We start from the raw sequence: 19,497 nt of genomic DNA, 5'->3' as shown, positions 1-19,497 counted from the left end.
TCCCCGCCCGCCCCGTCTCACCCCCTGGATCCCGCCCCCGGAGGCAGCTCTCCCCGAGGGAGCCGGGCGGGAAGGATGCAGACGGCCGCTCCGAGGTAATTATTAATAGCCGTGCCCACCGGGGCGGGGGGGGGTAGGGGAGGGAAGGTGAGATAAAAGGGGGCGGCCGGGGGGCCGGGAGGAGGGAGCCGCCGTCGCGGAGCCCGGCCGGGAGCAATGGCCCCCGCCGCGCCGCTGCCGCTGCTGCTGCTGCTGCTGTGGCGGCCGCTGCTCGGGGCGCCGGGGCAGGGCGCGGGCACCTGGTCCCGCTTCGCCCGGCTGCCCTACCCGCAGGACCAGCTCTTCCTCCACGACACTTTCCCCGACGGCTTCCTCTGGGGGGCGGGCAGCGCCGCCTACCAGACGGAGGGCGGCTGGCGGCAGGGGGGAAAAGGCGCCTCCGTCTGGGATACCTTCGCCCACCGCCCGGCCGCGCCGCCGGGGTCCCCCCCGCCGGGGCCGGCGGGCGGCGACGTGGCCAGCGACAGCTACAACAACCTCTTCCGCGACGCCGAGGGGCTGCGGCGCCTGGGGGTCTCCCACTACCGCTTCTCGCTGGCCTGGGCCCGGCTGCTGCCCAACGGCACGGCGCCCATCAACCCCGCCGGGCTGGACCACTACCGCCGGCTGCTGGGACGCCTGCGGGAGCTGGGCGTCGAGCCCGTCGTCACCCTCTACCACTGGGACCTGCCGCAGGGGCTGCAGGACGCCTTCGGTGGCTGGGCCAGTCCCGTCCTGCCCCAGCTCTTCCGCGACTACGCCGAGCTCTGCTTCCGGCATTTTGGCGGGCTGGTGCGCTACTGGTTGACCATGGACAACCCCTATGTGGTGGCCTGGCATGGCTATGGCACGGGGCGGCTGCCGCCCGGCGTGCAGGGAGGCCCACGCCTCGGCTACCGGGCAGCCCATCACCTGCTCCAGGTAATGGCGGGCGGCGGGAAGGGGCCCCCGTGGCTCCTTGGCCACCCTGGGTCATGCTATGGGGTGGGTGTGGAAGATGTTCTCAGCCCACCCGGTTGTGGGAAGCCATTCCCTGGTCAGCCACCGGAGTGGAAACTGAATGGATGTGCCCGACAGAGTGCGGGCTGCCGATGTGTGGGGCTGAAGGCGGCAAGGCTCGTAGGTGGGAGGCAGGAACTTTGTATCCGAGGTTACTTCGAGTTAGTGGAAACAAACACGCTGAGTTAAAGCGCTGTCTGTGTCCTGCAGAAATGTTCAATCCTGCCCCCAACGCTTGCGATTGCCGTGCTGGGTGGGTGAGGGGATGCGTTTGGCTATGCCAGTCCAGCGCCAGCTTACGCAGGTTACTGCGGAAATGCTTAATACGACTGTAAAGAGAATTTCATGCATTTGATAAAAAAAATCTTACTGAGTTAATGGAGATCGTAGAGGTGGCCGAAATGTCACACTGAGAGATTTTCTTGACACAGGATGGGTTATTTTGGCAATGTGAACGCTTTTTGGGAAAAAAACCCCTTTGCTCGCAAGCTAGTCTAGTAAGTGGCATAAGTACTTTGCTATACATCATTTTTAGGCAGTATACCTGTTTATGGTGTGATTGTAATGATCGCTGGAAGAAAACATTGTGGATTCTCAGGGAGAATTAAGCAAAAGTGTGTACAAATCCTTTCAGTGACAGGGGAGGGGATCCAGCCCATCCGACTGGAATGGTGTGGCCATTGAGGTGTGATCTGTTGAACCTTAATACATGCTCACAAACTCTGCTAATGCCCACCTGCTCAGTGTACACTTACCAGCAGGAGTTACATGTATCATGTATGAGATGTGAACACTGAGAAAACATCCGACGCTTGTCTTGTTCAACTTTTTGTCACTTTGCCTGTATTACCTTTGGATTGTTTAGTGCTGTAAAGAAGTCAAGGGAGAATACAGGTGGGGAAGATATGGCTAAAAATTCCTGCTCCTGAAACCTTTGAACTCTTCACTTAGTACCTTGGGTTGTACTTGACCGTCTTTCAGGCTGTGATTGTACAGTTCACTGAACTAAGTGAATCTGCTTATGGGTGAAGTTATTCCTATAGCTACATATAACTGTATATAACTATATATAACTAACTATATATAACTATTCCTATAAGGATTATAGGCAGCAAGGCTTCATCACCTTTCAATGACCGTTAGGCTTTTCATACAGTTGCTGAATAGTTGCCGGTGAGTTATTTGCCATACTTTGCGTAGTTATTCTGAAGGCAGCGGGGCTGTGCACGAGGGGATGGGCTGCCGGCTCGGTGCCAGGGCGCAGGACCTGGTGAGCGGAAACTCTATTTCTCTGTCTTCCTAGAGATACCCATGCAAAAGAATTAATTAAAGCTGCAAATTTGAGCACTCAGGTTGTCAGACCTTGGAATCCTTCAACTCCAAGGGTCATAGGCTCACTGAGGTGGAATTTTAATGTTGTCTGTCACTTTATTACTTTTTTTAAAGCCCCTCCTTTGCTGTGCAAAACGGGCAATTAATGAGTCAGTTCATATTCCGTGTGGCTCTCCCTTCCGCCCTTTGTTGAATTTGTCGCTTCAGACCTGAATTAATACAAGACTCTGAGAACAGACAAATAAAGATGAACACCTCTTTTGTCCTTGGCTTTTACATAGTGTGGTCTATCTTGGATATTTATATCCCATATCAGCGGAGTATCTGAGTCCCTCATAATCTCAAGCATATGCTTGTTCTCATAAAAGCCCTATGGAGAAGAAAGGTGCTTTTCTATTTAACAAACGAGAAACTGAGGCACAGACTTGCCTACGCCAATTAAAAAGTATAATTAAACCAAGAAAGTCTGCCAATACTTGGTTTAGTAACAGAACCTCAGGATTAGTTTTGTCCTAGTGACTGTCATTCAGGGTTTTCACAATGAGTGGACATTTCTTTTTACATGACAGTGTAAGGCAGCAAGGTATAATTTTTTCCACATTTCATGAATGAGGAACCGAAACACAGATGCAATGAAGACCCAAAGTGTTCAATGATTTTCCTGCCCTTTTCCTGGCAGGTGATCTTTTTTAGAATATTGTTCAGTTGTATTATACTTCCATCTCTTCTACGAGTCAGATCCCAAAATCTCAAATCACCCACAGAGAAAATAAGGGACGCCCAGTTTATGCAGAAGAGGTCCCATCCCAGACTCCTCCAGGTAGGAATCTTCCATAGAGGCAGAGATAGAGCCTAACTCTTCAGGACAGAGAAGTGAGAAGCTTTAACACTGAGATCCTCCTTTTCCTTCTTACATCTCCGTAGCTTATTGATACTAGACCTATCAACTTGTGCAAGCAATGAAGTAGGAAGCTACAGAACGCGGCTTCTTTGACTACGCAGCCCGATAACTGGAGAGAAAGCGTATGTAATCATGTAATGAAAGATTAAGTTAAACCGCATATGGTAAGAAGAGAATTACATTTCTCTATGCAAATAAATTTTTTTCTTACATAATTCTTGAGTGATTGACTTTGCAACTTGAATCATGTTCTTTAATGTGCGTCTGTGGGTTGCATATAATTTTGTAGGTGAGTTTGGTCAGTTGTTCTCAGGAGCACAGGGCAGCCTTGATTTGGATCAGAAGGCTGTACAGAAGTACCGCTTCATCGCGTAACCTGGTGGATGTGTGCAGCACCGGAGAGTGCTGCCAGGAGATAGACACAGTCCTCATAGCCCCACCAGAAGAGATGTGGTAGCATCATCCCCCACACAAAAAAAACCCTTTCAGCTGCCTAACGTTTTGCTGCTTATGTCTTACATTACCCAAAAGGTCTGGTCCTAGGTTTCTTCCTAGTCCTTTTTCCTTCTCTGTGGCACTCTTGTCTCCCAGGGAAATTGAGCTTGCAGAACATGCTTGTTTTTTAAAAGATAAAATGTGTTGTCATAAATGTTTGGTTTTTAGCAAATAATCAGACTAACTCTTACTATGCATGTTTTCTTTTTTTTTTTTCCTTATTTGCAATATGCAGTTTTAAGCATCATCTTTCTTCATTTATTCAAACCAAAGACCCTCATAAGTGGAAAACTTGATAGCTAGTGAAAGCTGATGTCTAGTAATTTATTTTACTAGATGCTAATTACATTAAAAGACTAAATCATTTCCTTTAAGTTCTTTAAAATTCAACAGTTATGAATGTGGATTTTGGTCTCTGTCTTTCTGAGTGAGTTATTTATTATCTGAATAAACAATCAAATGAGAGTTTGATTTAATTCGGGTTGTTCAGTTCAGGGCGGGTGAAGACAGGGCAATGAGGTTTGATCTGAGTAACAATGTTTAAATTTAGCTTGAACGGTTTTCATCCTATTGTACTGAATTTTTTAATTACCTTTCATTTTTCTGAATTTCTGCAAATGAGTCATAACAGATGCTAAATGCACAGAGTAAAAGACATTTTCTAGAAAGAGCAAATAAGAATAGTGTAAAAAAGCTTGTAAGAAAAAATATTTTATGGATGCATCCTTGGTTTGTTATTGAGGGATGTTGAACAATATTCAGTGAAAACGTCACCCTTTTATAGTATTCTGCATCCTTGGTTTGTTATTGAGGGATGTTGATCAATATTCGGTGAAAACGTCACCCTTTTATAGTATTTCCACTGACACTTGTTGCTTTTGAGATGTCTAAGCCCTTCAAACATAGTAAGAAATGGAGTAAGATGTTCGCATTTATTCACAAAATAGATTGAATGGATCAAGTATAGTTCATAAAAGTTGTCATTCTCTCGAGTCAAGAGCCAGAAAATGTAATGCCAGCAATCCGTCATGTATATGATGCATCTCTTTCTCCAGATAGGAGTTGAGAGGGGTCATTGTATTATGTTCTGGTTCTTGCAAATGCATTTTGTCATTACTGGTTCACAGTGTATTGTCTGAGTTGAACATACTTGGATTTACTCAATATAAACAGCATTTGCAGAAACAGAAGAACACGTTGTTTCCCCGAAGAAGTGAGTGGAATTGCTGCCTGGAAACCAGTCACGTAGCAACAGACTGATTTCCCTTCCAAAACTTTCCAAAACAAAAGGTAAGTACTCTTTTGTTGACCTTCAGTGCTAAACCTAATGAAGTATCAGTAATTGCAGCATAGGAGAGTGGTCTTTTGTCAGTGCATGTTGTTTCCTTCAAAATTCAAACAGCCTTCAAACTTTCACTAAGTGTGAATGGGGTGATTTTGGATTTTCCTGAAAGCAACATGGCTCATTGTAGTTGTGAAGACACACAGAATTTTTAGAAAAAAAGAAGGAATAATTCTAAGTAATAGTATTTTGGTTTTTTCCCCCTATTCTTTCTTTCTTAAGACTTAATTCAAAGACGAAATTGCTTCTGTTTCTGGTTTTGAATATCAGTTGGGTAGTATATATTTGCAAAGAATTTATCACAGTAGTGATTATTCTAATCACTAATCATTTGAATCAGGTATCTTTCAAATGTCAGAGATGACAAACAAGTGCAGTTAAACCATAGAGCAAATTCAGCTTTGATGCTGCAGTTTTCTATGCCAGTAGCTATGAATAGTTATACTATGATCACAAATGATAGTAACAGCTATAGTGTACCTTTCTCAAGCTTTAGTCGTCAAGAGAAAAAAAAAAAGAGTCTCATTTTAAAATGTGATAAACAGAGAAGTTTGGACTTTCAGGAATGCTCATTTTATTAAAATTAGATCCAAAGATAGAATATGTAACTTTCCCCATGCCATTTCTACCTGATCGCATACACATTTGAAAGATGAAATGCTGTTTTCAAATATTCCACTGTAACAAAAAAGCAATATGTTATCTTTACAGAGTACTTTGATTTTTAATTATAGAACTATCAGGATTAAGCAGGCAGAATAAGGTGTTATCATGGAAAAGTAAAAGTGGGCCTTCCTCAAGTGCAGTGGTTCTAGAACTTGAAAAGTTTTTTAGAGATTATAGGAAATCTTACTAAAACTCAACAGGCAGGGCCTGGAAAGGCTACACTGGTGACTGAAGTGTATTTGTGTGTTCTCTGTGTGGAAGAGCACCAGGTCAAGCTTGCAGAAGTCCCACCTCCACTCTTTTGCTGTTCATTATGAGGATGAGAATTTGTTGAGAGTCCCTGTTCATTATGAGAATTTTAATGCTTAGTAGTTGTCTTTTTTATAGCTGTGAATCTGTATTTAATTTTATACGTAGACCCAAATCTGTGTTTTCATATCTCATTTTAAACGCCACGTGCCTGATTTTTAATTGTTGCAGTAGCTGTTGCTGGAGGTACCTAGGTGATATTTCTGGTTCCTATCCAAGGTAATCTAGTATGCTTCTGTTTTAAATAGCATGCTTTTCACTTAAGATCAAAGTTTTTATTGAACATGTTTGGCAGGGCTCTACTCAGTGCCAAAAAGATAATGACTACTGATTAACAGCAATTTGATATAGGTAAGGGCAACAAAAAATTCACATCTCATAAAGTCTCATTGGGTACAGGAGTGTAAAGCTATCTGCTCCTTGATACTCCTTCATTTTGCATTAATAAAACCTAATAAAATAGGAGACATTCTAGGTTCTTCCTCATCAACCTCTTTCCTCAGGCAGAAGAGATCCTGTATTTATTTTAGTTTCAGGGGACCCGAGGTGAAGTGTGTGAAGGACTTGTGTTACTGTGCATTCCCTCCGTATGACAAAATTTTCCAGTTTCCATTTCATCTTGCTTCTATGGAAGGTTTCCAGTACTTAAGGTAATTGATGGGCATAATTCCTACCTGTACTTAAGGATATCGTTGAGACCTGGAAAATAAAGCCTAGCTTCAATTTTTGCAGAGTGAAATGCGTATTTTAATTTGAGATAGTTCACCATTTTTTAGTCCCTGCCTTTCCCTTTTGACCGAAAGCAATGAGCTCTTACAGCTTTTCCTATGATAGGTCAAGTAGACACCTCTATTCAGCAACCGTCAGGAGGTGGAAGTGCAGAGACATCTTTTCTGTTGAAAGGGTCGCCCTCTGTGAAGAAGAAACGCTCTGTGACGTAAAGAAAGTTGCTTCGCTCATCACACGCCCACCTTGTAGAAGGTCAAATTCTGATCTCTTTCGCTCTGTTAGAAATTAAATCAGAACGGGACTCCAGCAGTTTCCTGGGCAATTACCTTAGCTTCATTCCTCACATTTATTAACTCTTTCTTTGAGTAATAGCATCTCGTTCCCAGTCTACTCTGGGGAACAAAAAGATTTTTTCCCCCGATCTTTCAGTATTTTTTCAATTAGACAGAAGCAGTGAATACGTCTATACAGCTGGTAGTACCATTGGCAAGCAGCGACCATTAGGACAGTGAATAGAGAGCAGCGCAGAGTGCGGGCATTTGGAGACTATTTTAACTATTTTTGGTGACTACGATGCATATCCTTCTTACATTGGGAAGAGCAGGAAAGAACAGACAGACACGTGTGCATGTAGATGCTCTGTAGTTTGCTTAGCTCCAGTTTGTGGTGTCTTATGGTCTACAGCTTGTTGATGGCAGAGTTTGAGGGCTGTTAGTTAATCCTTGCAACTGAGTGTTTGATTGTTGCTGATGAACAGTTAAACTGCTGAACTTAATCTGAAGGTGCAAGGCTGATCTTGGCAAAGTTTTAAAGAAGCCAAGCAATTAAAGGGCCCTGCTTGTAGAGACTTGTAAAGAAATGGACACAAGGAGATTTTCTTCTTCCTTTCCATGATGGTAAAAATAAAGAAGAAAAAATGAAGTGCTTCTGAAGAAGTTGGGGAGATGGCGTCCATATGCAATGATGACAGGTTGTAGAAATTATAGGATGCGTGTTATTTATTTTAAGTGCTAAATAAAAACTACTCATGCTTGAGTATTTGCCTGCCAAAGCTTGTAGAAGAGTGTCTCAGGTAATTGTGAAAGCTGATTTTAGATTAAATCTGAGAATATAATGGAACAGAAGAAGTTGTTTATAGGAAACATCTCAGGATGTTTAGGAAGTACATGAAAGAAGAGACTGAAAGAAGACCTGAATTACAGCACTTGAGAGAAAACGTGCCACCAGAAAGAGGAGGTGGGTTGTCAAGAGGAACAGTAATTAACTAAGCACAAGAGGAGGAAGATATTGGTCATCGCAAGGGACCGGAGCCTTCAGTAAAATGGGTTGGGTAGGAGACAAAGGATACCAAGGAAGAGAAAGAATTGAATTGACACCAGTGCTTTCTGTAAATGCTCCCGGGCATAAATATCAATGACAGGAAGAAAATTAAAGGACAATATGCAGACACACACAAAAAGGATAAAAGTTCAATATCAATAAAATTAGATTGGCTATTAGCACTCATTGAATTTCTGGTGTGGCCTTCCAGGGTTAATGGTAGGAACAAAAATCTGTCTTTAGGACAGCTAGAACACTTTGAGAAAAGAGGCGCTTGATGCATTTGGTGGCAGCGGAGGTGACAGTACTTGTAAACCTGCATTCTTCCTCTTTGCTTGCAAATTCATAGCAGAATGACATATGGCACAATTTAAACTCTGAGAATGTAGTTCAATGGTAAAAAAGAAAATAAATACAAGCTATGTTAACAGTAAACAGTTTGTTGAGAATATTAATGATAGCAGCTCCTGGCTTCTTGTGACAGCTTCAACGCTGCTCTGAGAGCACAGAACACTCGTAAGAACCCTGGCCTGTTAGCTTTGCAGTATATCTCTCTAGAGATTTGGCGGGGAGGGTGCTTCTAGATGCGCACTGGACTAAAACAAAGCAATTTAAGAATCTCTGGTCTTGGCCACGGTGAAACACATTTGTGTTGCTTCATTTTTTTCAATGTTTAGTCTGAGAAAATATGGCATGAACTGCAAAAGTTTAAAGTTTAGCTTCGTTTAGATTCTGAAATAAAACCCGCATTCTAAATTCTCCCAGTTACTGAAACCGTTACAGATGCAGTTTACAACAGCTGGTGTAGGAACCAAGGGACTGGGACCCCGGGTGGTCCCAGTGCTACCAGGCAGCTGGGGCTCTGTGACTTCTGCATGTTGGGAAGCACAGGGACTTTTCTATGTCTCAGGATCCAGCCAGCCTGGGATGCTGAAAGGCTGGGGAGTCCTGTGAGACACCCTGTGACGTGCTGTTCAGCTGGAGGCTGAGCTGACAGGGAGCCACACACATTTCCAGTGGGCTGACACTTCGGTCTGCACATGATCATTTTGATACTTGCACTTCAGGTCTCATGAAAACAGCTGAGCTTTGACTGTTTTAGTCAGCTTAGCACACCTCTAAAGGCAGCTGAATGGTTTAAAACTGGCCAGGAGAGATTATACTATGGAAATGCCTTGTTTTGTGAGTCCAAAAGTCAACCCAAGAATCTTTTTGTAGGTTAATCAGTTTAATGCCCTTACTAAAGGCTAGGAATTGTTGGCACCACTGGGATTATGTTTTACAACCTATTTGCTATTTGTATTTGCTTTACAGTTGGGAAGATAGTAGCATCTGTTTGTTTGGATCCTGCTTCTAGAAAAGCCATCAAATGGTCTGGTGGGGAGCAGGGACAGACTGGTAGCTGTTGGTCACACGTTCTGGTAAGAGTTCACTGATTTTCCAGTGCCTTTTCTCAGTCAGCTTTTTTCTTGTTCTTTGGAATATGTAGCAGCTCCGCTGGATCAGTTGTTTTTCAAAGCTGAGGGCAGAGTTTCATCAATTTGTTTATTTAACTTTCAGCATTTTAAGGAATAATCTCATTTTTGCTGCAGGCATGGAACAGTTGAACATAGTTATTGATTAATTATTCTAATTAATGTTCCCTAACCTAAATATATATATGGAAATGGTAGAATTATGCAGCATTTATTTTCCTTTGAGAAAGTAGGTTGGGAATATTTTGCACTGTCAGGCCGAGTGATTATTTTTTGTTTTGTGTTTTGTGAGTAACAACATGTTGCTTCAAAATCTATTCAGTAATGCTGACCTCAGGTTTTAAATGAAAGTTCAACTGGCTCCTGACTGTACAGTGATGACATTGTTTTAATAATACACTTATTTCATTCTTCATTTCTTTTCCTGTCATGGTACAATGTTAACTTGGGTACAAGCGGTGTTGGCAGAGAGAAGGGCCACAACAGAAAGGCCATCACCAGTGACATATTCCTTCAGGAGGCAAAACCCAGGCCAGAACGAGTCGTAACAAAACACGAGGTGATAGGAAAGAGGAGTATTAGGAGAACAGATAAAGCATGAGGAGCTGGTGAGATGTGGGGGTGACTGGCTGTGAGTGGGAGTGCAGGAGCTGGGTTTATGAGACAATACTGCATTTTTGTTTGTATATGTGGCATTGAAACTTCACGTGAAATGAGGTGGCCTGGAGTCCCCCAAAGGTGACTTGTTCTCTGGTTCATTTTTATTTATAAATGTCATATGAATTTTTTTGAGGAAGCTGACTTGTGATTTAATGAAATCACAAACCACGCTTTACAGTGATGGAGCCTAATTCCAAAAGTCTGTCTTGGCTTATGGCACCCACTTGTTGTCCCCACATTGCCACCAGCACTGGGCATGGGGGGACATAGTGAGCAGCTTGCAAAAGAAAGGAGGGATGGTACATTAAGGCTGGGTTTCTCAAAGGAGCTTAAGGAAAATACGCGGGAACTGAATTTTCCTTAGCTTTTTTGAGAATCCCGTCACTTTCAAGCAGTTAGGTAAATTAGCAAGTGCACAGACGTATTCCTCTCAATATGAAGAAAATGTGCATCCCATATTCAAGTGGCATCTCTGTCATGTGAAATGTAAGACCTTGTAAATGCACTGAAGGAGCTCTTGAACACAGTTTGTCATCCTGCTTCCCTTCCCAGCCATGAGCATGCCTCTTTTTTTGAATGAGAAGGGAATATTGGGGTATACCAAGCAGGGCAAGGAACAAGCCGTCTTTTTCTTCTTCATAGTCAGCTGTGATTACTACCCTCCCTGTCATATCAGCTGTCTTTTTCTCAGATTCCTAATATGTCCTGTTTTCACAAAGTAATAGAATATAATCAGAGCAAGTCAGAAGGATCTAAATCCTGTGAAACTGGAATATGTTGATTCACTGAAATTAAAATATTTAAGAGAGGGACTTCAGTTTCCCATAAAAAGATGAGACCTAGGGAAAATAGTCATTTCACTTTTACTTTGCCGTGGAAATTCTTGGTTTTCCATTTAGATGTGGTATTGAAAAAATTCATTTTGATATAGTGAGTCAGTCAGTCATTTCACACGCTGCCTTCTGTGTTCTTTCATTGGATGAGCGCCCACTGCTTCAAATTGGGTTAGTTTACCCTTGTGAAATTGCTGTATAACCTGCTGCAATATGACTGACTTCTTGAAGCTGCAGATTGATGCCTTTTATTCTTTGATGAAAGAAATAAAACAGTCTGAGAGCTGTCAGGACAGAATTCTTGCACCGTAGCGGTTACTCTGTGTCTCCTATTTGTAGCTGGGCAGTTTGTGCCACTTTTGTGAGAAATTGTAATGATTCAGTCATTTATCCTGCTCCTCTTTCCTATTTCTAGTAAAAAGAAAAGTGGTACTTGAAGGAGGTGGTTGCTTAAAAGGGGGAAAATTTCTAATAAAAGCAGCATCGAATTGGCAAAGTCGTTCTGAGTCTGGATGTTAGAACCAGCAAACTGTAGCACAGAGCAGCTCAGAAACAGCATTTTTCCATTGCCCAGCTTAGGGTAATGAATAGAGACCACTTCAAAATTGGTTGGTGGTGAAATGGTTAGAGAAACAGCATCATAACATGTAAGCCATGAAAGGTGAAAACCTTTTTTAGTCAGATCCGATTTTACCTAAGTTGGACTCTTCTGGAGAGGAATGTTTCCTGTGTAATTGGTTATTTGGAATGGGTTTATAGAAACCAGAGGGGGTGGGTGGAGGTATGGATGACGTACTGGTGCTGGCCTGTGGGATCTGGTTTTGGGGGCTCTGGACTGGTGGTCAGGAAGGAATGTATATTGTCAAGGAACAAGTGATGTTTCTTGTTATGCCTTTTTTTTCCTACTCTCTGTGCCGTGGAAGGTGGCCACATTCCCAGGATCGTTTAGGCATTTTACCTAAATAATTTGCCTTCTGTTACAAGAGGTTAGGATTTTGATAATAATTTTCATTCTTTCCTGTTTTATTCCTATGGCCCGTTGTGATGTTTGGAACATTTGGTGTTTTGTCTTGTGTTAAAGGTCTTGGGATTTGTTTTGTGGCTCATAATGCCACGAACATGGGAAAAAAGGGACGTATAGTGGATATTATTGTGTAGCGTTTGGGGCTAAAAGCTTGTTATACTACTGCAGGCAACAACACTTGATGATCTGTGTATCTCCTTTCCATTTTTTGCTGAGGGACTGTTCATTTTGTGTGAGTGCTTCTAGGGGAATTTTTTTAGGAATGAAGTGAGTATGGAAGAGTGAACTACAAAGAGAGAGGAATCAGAAAGGGTCAAACATACTTTGCAGCAGTATGTTCCCAATGTGGGAAAGGACCTGGAGGGTTTAGAAATAGACTTGTGGGGCACTAGCATTTCATATTCATAAGGGATGGGAGACCTAAGACCACACAGAAATGCCTGACTGAGCTATTTAAGCATCTAGGGGAAAAAGTTATACTTGGAGGTATACAGAGACAAAGGAGTCAATTGGTATGTCAAATCCGTAGAGTAATTTGCCAAAATAAACAGTTAACTGTCAGAGAACGAGCCTTCCTGTGACACTAACATTGACATTGGATGTAAGACAGAACAAGTAGCAATGACAACTGCCCAGAAAGCTGCCAGGCAGACTCAGCTTTTTTTGCAGCATCACTGGTTGTGTAATAAAGCAATTCCAGGTTTTTGAGTGGCTGGTGCAAGCAGCTGAAGATTTTTCACTGAAGCACCTTATTCTGGAACTACTTCAACGGATATGAGATGGGTTGGACAGCCTGACCCGTTGCAGTGGTTCTTATATTCTTCTACAAGTGTAAGAAATATTACTTTCTTGGTCCCCACATTATGTTTCTGGTAAGATTAATTATTGACTCCACCACTGAATAATTCACTATTGTTTTGTGCAATAACTATGCATGGGTTTGGGAAGCACTAGCCCAAAGCCTCAGTTTTGTATCTCAAAATCTTTAAAGGCTGGAGTATGTCAGGAAGGCACGCTGTAGGTGTCATTCTGGAGTGTGTCCAAAGAAACCACTGCATTTCTGCACTGGTGGGATGACACTGCCAGTGTAAATGCTGAAAATCAATGTGGATTATTGGAACTGTTGCATATTGTGGTAGTTTGGATACAGATAATTACCTTTTAGAAGGCCAATAGCATCATGGCTTGTATTAGAAATAGTGTGGACAGCAGGACTAGGGAAGTGATTGTCCCCCTGTACTTGGCACTGATGAAGCTGCACCTTGAGTACTGTGTTCAGTTTTGGGCCCCTCACTACAGGAGGGACATTGAGGTGCTGGAGCGGGTCCAGAGAAGGGCAGCGAAGCTGGTGAGGGGTCTGGAGAACAAGTCTTATGAGGAGCAGCTGAGGGAGCTGGGGTTGTTCAGCCTGGAGAAAAGGAGGCTGAGGGGAGACCTTATCGCTCTCTACAACTACCTGAAAGGAGGCTGTAGAGAGGTGGGGGTTGGTCTCTTCTCCCAAGTAACAGGCAATAGGACAAGAGGAAATGGCCTCAAGTTACACCAGGGGAGGTTTAGACTGGATATTAGGAAAAATTTCTTCACTGAAGGGGTTATGAAGCACTGGAACAGGCTGCCCAGGGAAGTGGTTGAGTCACCATCCCTGGAGGTATTTAGAAGGCGTGTAGACGTGGTGCTGAGGCACATGCTTTAGTGGTAATTGATTGCCAGTGCTAGGTTAACAGTTGGACTTGATGATCTTAAGGTCTCTTCCAACCAAAAAGATTCTATGATTCTATGACTCTATGATTCTATGATTCTTTTCTAGTTAAAAAATGTTTTGCTGACAGTGAATTGGATGGCTTAAATGAAGAACAGTCTGTGAGATATGCAAGTAATTTTTTTCAGCTTGTCCCCTCCAGATCGAGGACAAAGGAGAGCATGCAAGGCAAACAAGTATGCCTAGTCAAGGGTGGACACTGCTGATACAGAAGTAGTCTGTTTCAGCGTCAGTAGGCCACCAGCTCTCGAGCTCCACTAATAGGAGAGTTGGATGGGGATTAGAGCCTGCAGAGTCCTCACATTCATCTTTGTGTATAGCAGGAAAATAATTCGTTGATATTGGCACTGGGTAAAACTGGGACAGTCTTCAACCTTCAAAGATTATCAATAGCAAATTATATTTATCCAACAGCTGAAAAAACAATGTTAAACTACCCAGGGTTCATGTCCACCCCGGGTTACAGCTGTCAGCAGCAGGGCATTTTGCTAGTTTGAGTGAGGCTGTAGCATGGAAAATTGCTCCTGCTCTACAGTTTAGCATCATCATCGTGTTTTCTTCCAGGCAGTGTTTGCATCAGCTGAGACACAGTTTGGCATCTGCGTGGCCTTTCAATAGTTGGCTTCTCAATAACCATCATAAAATGTGGTCTAGTGTAAAGATATTTCTCTTGAAGTGGTTTGGCAGCAGTTCCCAGTGATCCCAGAGGGAAGTGCAGCTAGGACTTGTTCTCCAGCTCTGAGCCAGCTGTCCACTGGGCTGACCAGGGGTGTGTACTTTGGCTCTGCACCACAACTAGCGAGTGAAGACATGGACTAAGCTGTCCTTGGCTGCCTGCAGGCCTTTGGCATAGAGCTGCATAATTTGAAGTGGTGGACCAGGAGCTCAAGGGTCATACAACAGTGCTGCATCAGGGCTGGTGATGGCTGGATGAAGACGAAGGAGGGCAGGCTTCATTGCAGTAAAGCCATCTCTCTTGCGTGTTGTAGAAGTAAACATGGGGAGAGCGATCACACTTGTGTTAATTTTAAACATGTTCAGCAGAGACATCTACATTTGAGCTCGCCATCCTAGGGTCCTTTTACAGGTAATGGGGAGAAGTGAGCATGGTGTCTCCCATCCTATGACCCCCCAAAAATAGTAATTGTTCCATTTCTGTCTGTGGGTTATAAACAAAACCTGTGGTGAAAAACTCAAACACAGACTTTCTGTACGCGGACTTTTACACTTAGTCAAATGCGGGTGGGAGAGGTGAGGTAGATGACAGGGGAAGGGAGTACCGAAGGGCTAGCTCAAAAATTGGCTTGAGATACTTTGTGTTCCTGTGATTTCTCCGATGGTGGGCTCTGACCTACGATCTGGATCATATGCAAATTTTGCCTGAGTCTCACCTATTTCAGGCATGTGATATCTGTGGAGAAATCCTGTATCTCATGCTCTCCCCTGGTTTTCCTGAGCACTGAGCTGAGTCTTCTGACAGTGAAGTAGCTGATACATGTCAGCACAGTTCCCCCCTGCAAGGGCGGTCAGCAGCACCTGCTTGGTCCCGTAAAGCTGGAGCAAGCAAATGGCCGTGGTGTCCCATGTAAGATCTCATGGGCATTGGGTAGCCCGGTCCTGTGGCTCTTCACTACTTTTTGCCAGTCAGCTGCCACTGACCCACCATGACTGTTAAAGTATGATGAAAGCATTTCATGCTTTTTACAAAAATCTAGTGTAAAACATTAAAAAAAGTTAAAAACTTTAAAATTAACACAGTCTTTTCCCCCCCAGTTGGAACTGATATGCAAATGGAAACCATAAAATGGTTGTCAGAGTCGCCCTCTGTCTGGAAACAAAAGATGTCTCTTTTCTTTAGGGCCCCATTATTTTCTCCACAGAAGTTACAGAACCTCATCTCAATTTAAGTAATACAATAGATATTTACTGACTACGATAAGCAGAAAATTTAAAATGTGCATTAAATATATTAAATGTGCATAAAAATAATAATAATAAAAATTATTATTTTAAAACAAATCACAAGATATCCTTTGATCACCTGAGAAAAAGTAGCATGAGGAAAGACATACAGCCATCAGGTACTGAGGAAGAAGATAGGATTAAAAAATTGCACTTCCCAAACCAATTAATGCTTTTTGTCTGATCTATTGAGAAGGGTTATCACGTTGAGCACTGGAATTCATAGACAGGAAAGCTTAATGAGGGTGAAGGTTAGACAAATGTAAATAACTACCGGTGCAATGGACACAAACCACTGTGAATTTACAGTCTCAAAGTCAAGCTAGACCCATGTGATAGCTTTCTGTGATAACTGATTATCTAGAAAAATAAAATATGATAAACCTAATCAGTCTGTATTTTCAGTAGGACACTTGAAATGGCGGCACATGGAGAATTACTGTTAAAGTCCAGGAGGAAGGGAATTTTCAGCAGTAGGTAGTCAGTTGCACTGAAAGTAGAAGCATCAGGCTCAAGGGCAGTTCCTACCTGAACTTTTTAATGTATTTTAACCACCGTGCTTTGGCACAGATTAGGATAGCACTAATTAGAGCATGAGCTAAACTTGAGGAAACATTGCCAGTGCAAAGGATAATCAGGATAAAAAACAGATGAACAGAAAGACTCAGAAATTTTCTTCCGTAAGATGAGAACTTGCTGATCACAGCATGACCATCAGATGCCAATATAATCCAGCTGTGACAAAGACACATTTGTTTCTAATCTCTATCAGGTGATGTTTCCAGCAGAGATGAGGAATTACCTTACTAGAACATGGTTTATTTACCTGAGCAAGAACACTGGTAGAGGATATACTTGCTGTCTATAAATAGATCAATGGTAGAAACAAGTGAAGGAAAATAACTGTCTAAGCCCAGGGAAAGTTTTGATGCAGGAAAAAAAAGTGTTTAGACTGAACAGGAATAAATTTAACCTGAAAATCAGAAAAAAAAGGAAACCATTTGTGAAGTGTGATTCTGTAATAGTCTTCCAGAGAGAACAGTATGAACAAAATACCTAGCCAATGTTAAAGTGAATCTGGATCAAATTATAAATAGAACTGTGTCATATATATGCCCATTGATGCAGGGAGGGCTGAACCTCATGCCCTTGAGGGTCTTCTTAATTTTATAATCCATTTTTCCTAATCCCTGGCAGACAGTAGACACATTACCATAAAGATGGTAATGACTTTTCAGTAAAGTATTTTTTGCATTTCTGCAGAAATTCTCTGAGGTCAGAATTTTTCTTACAGGGTAATATGACTCATGTCTTCTGGAATATTGTATCATTTAAAAAAGCATTTCCAGTGCCTTGCTGAGAATGTTTCATATTTTTACGTGAAATCCTTTGTTGGGTCCACAGTGAAACCATAGCAGTTGATTAGTCATCATCCTGGGAGAGTCACAATTAGCAGGACTAACTCCTGCTCTACAGTAGATCAGGCTTGTGGAAGGACTCTACTTTCATTCCCATTTTTCTCCTGCAGAACAGTCATCCCTGAAAGGAGGGATTATGAAGGCAGCACTCAAGAGTAGCAATAGACTTTTACTTTATATATATCTATTAAGAATGTTTAATTAAACTGTGCTAAACTATGTACTTTAAATTGGAAAGGACCAATTAAAGACTCAAAGGGTGTGGTTCATCTCACTTTACTTTAGGTGTTTGCATTGTACACACATCTGAACTAGTTAGATTATGCTCCCTACGTGCTCAGTGAAGAAACTTTTGAAGCATGGTAATTCTGACCAGTTTTACCCACCTACATTAGGGTAAGATAAATTGCAATCTAGAATTTTCTGTTTCTCTCCATGGAATAAACAAGAAACCTGGAGCAAACAGGTCAGTCCTTTTTATACAGCAGGTCATGAACTTTGGGAATGTATTACCAGAGCAGGTTCTGGAAGCAGGGTTTACCAGTAGACTCAAAAAGGGAGTAGGCAAATATGCGAACAGTGGGTCCATAAGCAGATACTAAACAAAATAGGCAGGAACGTGCCCCCTAACATCTCCAGCAGAACAGTGTGGATGTCTGGGAAGTAGGAGGCTAGATCTCAGAAACTGGCTGGGCTCATTTGTGCTCTTAAAATAGCACGATGTCCTGATGTTGCTGTCAGAGATAGTACTGGGCTGCATGGACTGTTGATCTGACCTAGCAGAGAATCCCTTTTGTCCTTATCTTCTGCCCCTGTATTACCAAACATGCTCAGTAGCTCATTTGTTAATAAACATCTAATGCCTCTAATGCACTTGGCTATAAATCATATCCCAATACTCTTGAATTATTTTATGTTTCAAAATATGTAGATGAAATCCCTGCTGTTTCTTCAGTATTTCTTTCCAACATCTCTGCTTTCTTGCATCTCACTAGCATGAGGAAAAATGGCTTTTGATTTCTATAGATGGAGCCTTACTTTTTTCCCACGTGCTCATTTCTGCAGAGATTTTTTTCTTCTTCCCAATGAGACCGTAAGAACTTGCATATGTGTCTCATGCAGAGTAACTTCGGTCTTCTACAAGAACGTTCATGTATAAAGCAGCTTCCAGTGAAAAAGTTGAGTTAATGCAATGCAGTCTCTTCTACTTCCTTCATCTCAGCAAAACACCTGGCTCTTCAAGCCCTTCACACCCTGATTCAGGCCAACAACAGGCTTTTAATTGGTGTTTGGGCAACTAGTTAATCATTGAACTGCCAGCTGCTCTGCTTCCTGTAGCATCATTGATTGAGCCACCATTCCATGTAAGCTATGTAATCTGTGAATTTCTTAATGTCTAAAGTGTTATCCTGATTTAATGTGTCCTGTTTTAAATCCACTTTTTCAATGTCCTTTGTACTACATGCCTGTTGGAAGGTTGCGTTGGCATAGCTGTGGCTAATGAAAACCTTTTTCCCTAGGACAAAATGGCTGGACGGCTCTGTCACTACCTTAAGCACTGCATGGGATCTCTCAAAATGAATGATTATTTTCCTGTTTGATTTTGGTAAAAAATACAAAGCTTTTCATGCTTTCGTAGAGTTGAGATGTTTAAGGGTGCATCTACAATAGCATTACAGTACAAACCAGGAGTGTGTGTGCAATGTGAATCTCCTAATTGCCTCCATTTGCTGTACCATGGTTCATAGCCTGAAGTGGTTTTGGAGTACCCAGCTGGATTGTTTCTGGGTGAAGGTAATCTGGAAACTGCTCTACAGGAGCAAACCTAGTGGAATCCAGCTGCTAATCGGCTTCTGGTCCATGGTTTGTTGTAGATACTGGGTCCTCAGCTCTACTGTTTGCTAAAGTAGATGTAGTTACTATGGCTAGAAATTAACTAGCTACGTACTGTAATTATGTTAGGCACAGGGGTACACTTAATCTCCTTTTCCATCTAACAGGCCCAGAATATATGTAAACCATCTGGGGGCTTACATGAGCTTGTACTGGTCTAAAAATTCAAGACCATATTTAAAAAAAAATAAAATCAGTCACTGGATTAATTGCTCTTCCTGTGCTCCCGTATTTAAGCCTGAGATGTCTTTGATCAGTCCGTTGCTTAAGGAGCGGGGCTGCAACAAATACTGAGCTAGTTTACAAAAACCTCTGTGGCTCTGGAAGCATTTTGATGCATG

General features: G+C 42.4%; 1 protein-coding gene across 2 annotated transcripts in view; it reads left to right on the top strand.

Moving 5' to 3' along the window:
- The window catches only part of KL (klotho), a 57,250-nt gene that overhangs the window by 7,512 nt on the left and 30,241 nt on the right, over window positions 1-19,497 (top strand). Inside the window, exon 2 of one of the 2 annotated variants that reach the window (XM_074572952.1) lies at window positions 215-960. In XM_074572952.1, coding sequence (XP_074429053.1) covers window positions 217-960 — 744 coding nt within the window. In that variant the 5' untranslated portion in view covers window positions 215-216. Of the gene's footprint in view, window positions 1-214; window positions 961-19,497 lie in introns of those variants that run through there. The other variant, XM_074572951.1, reaches the window with a different exon arrangement.

The sequence above is a fragment of the Larus michahellis genome, chromosome 1 (genome assembly GCF_964199755.1).
Source record: "Larus michahellis chromosome 1, bLarMic1.1, whole genome shotgun sequence".
NCBI lineage: Eukaryota > Metazoa > Chordata > Aves > Charadriiformes > Laridae > Larus > Larus michahellis.
This window is presented reverse-complemented; position numbering and strand designations above follow the sequence as displayed.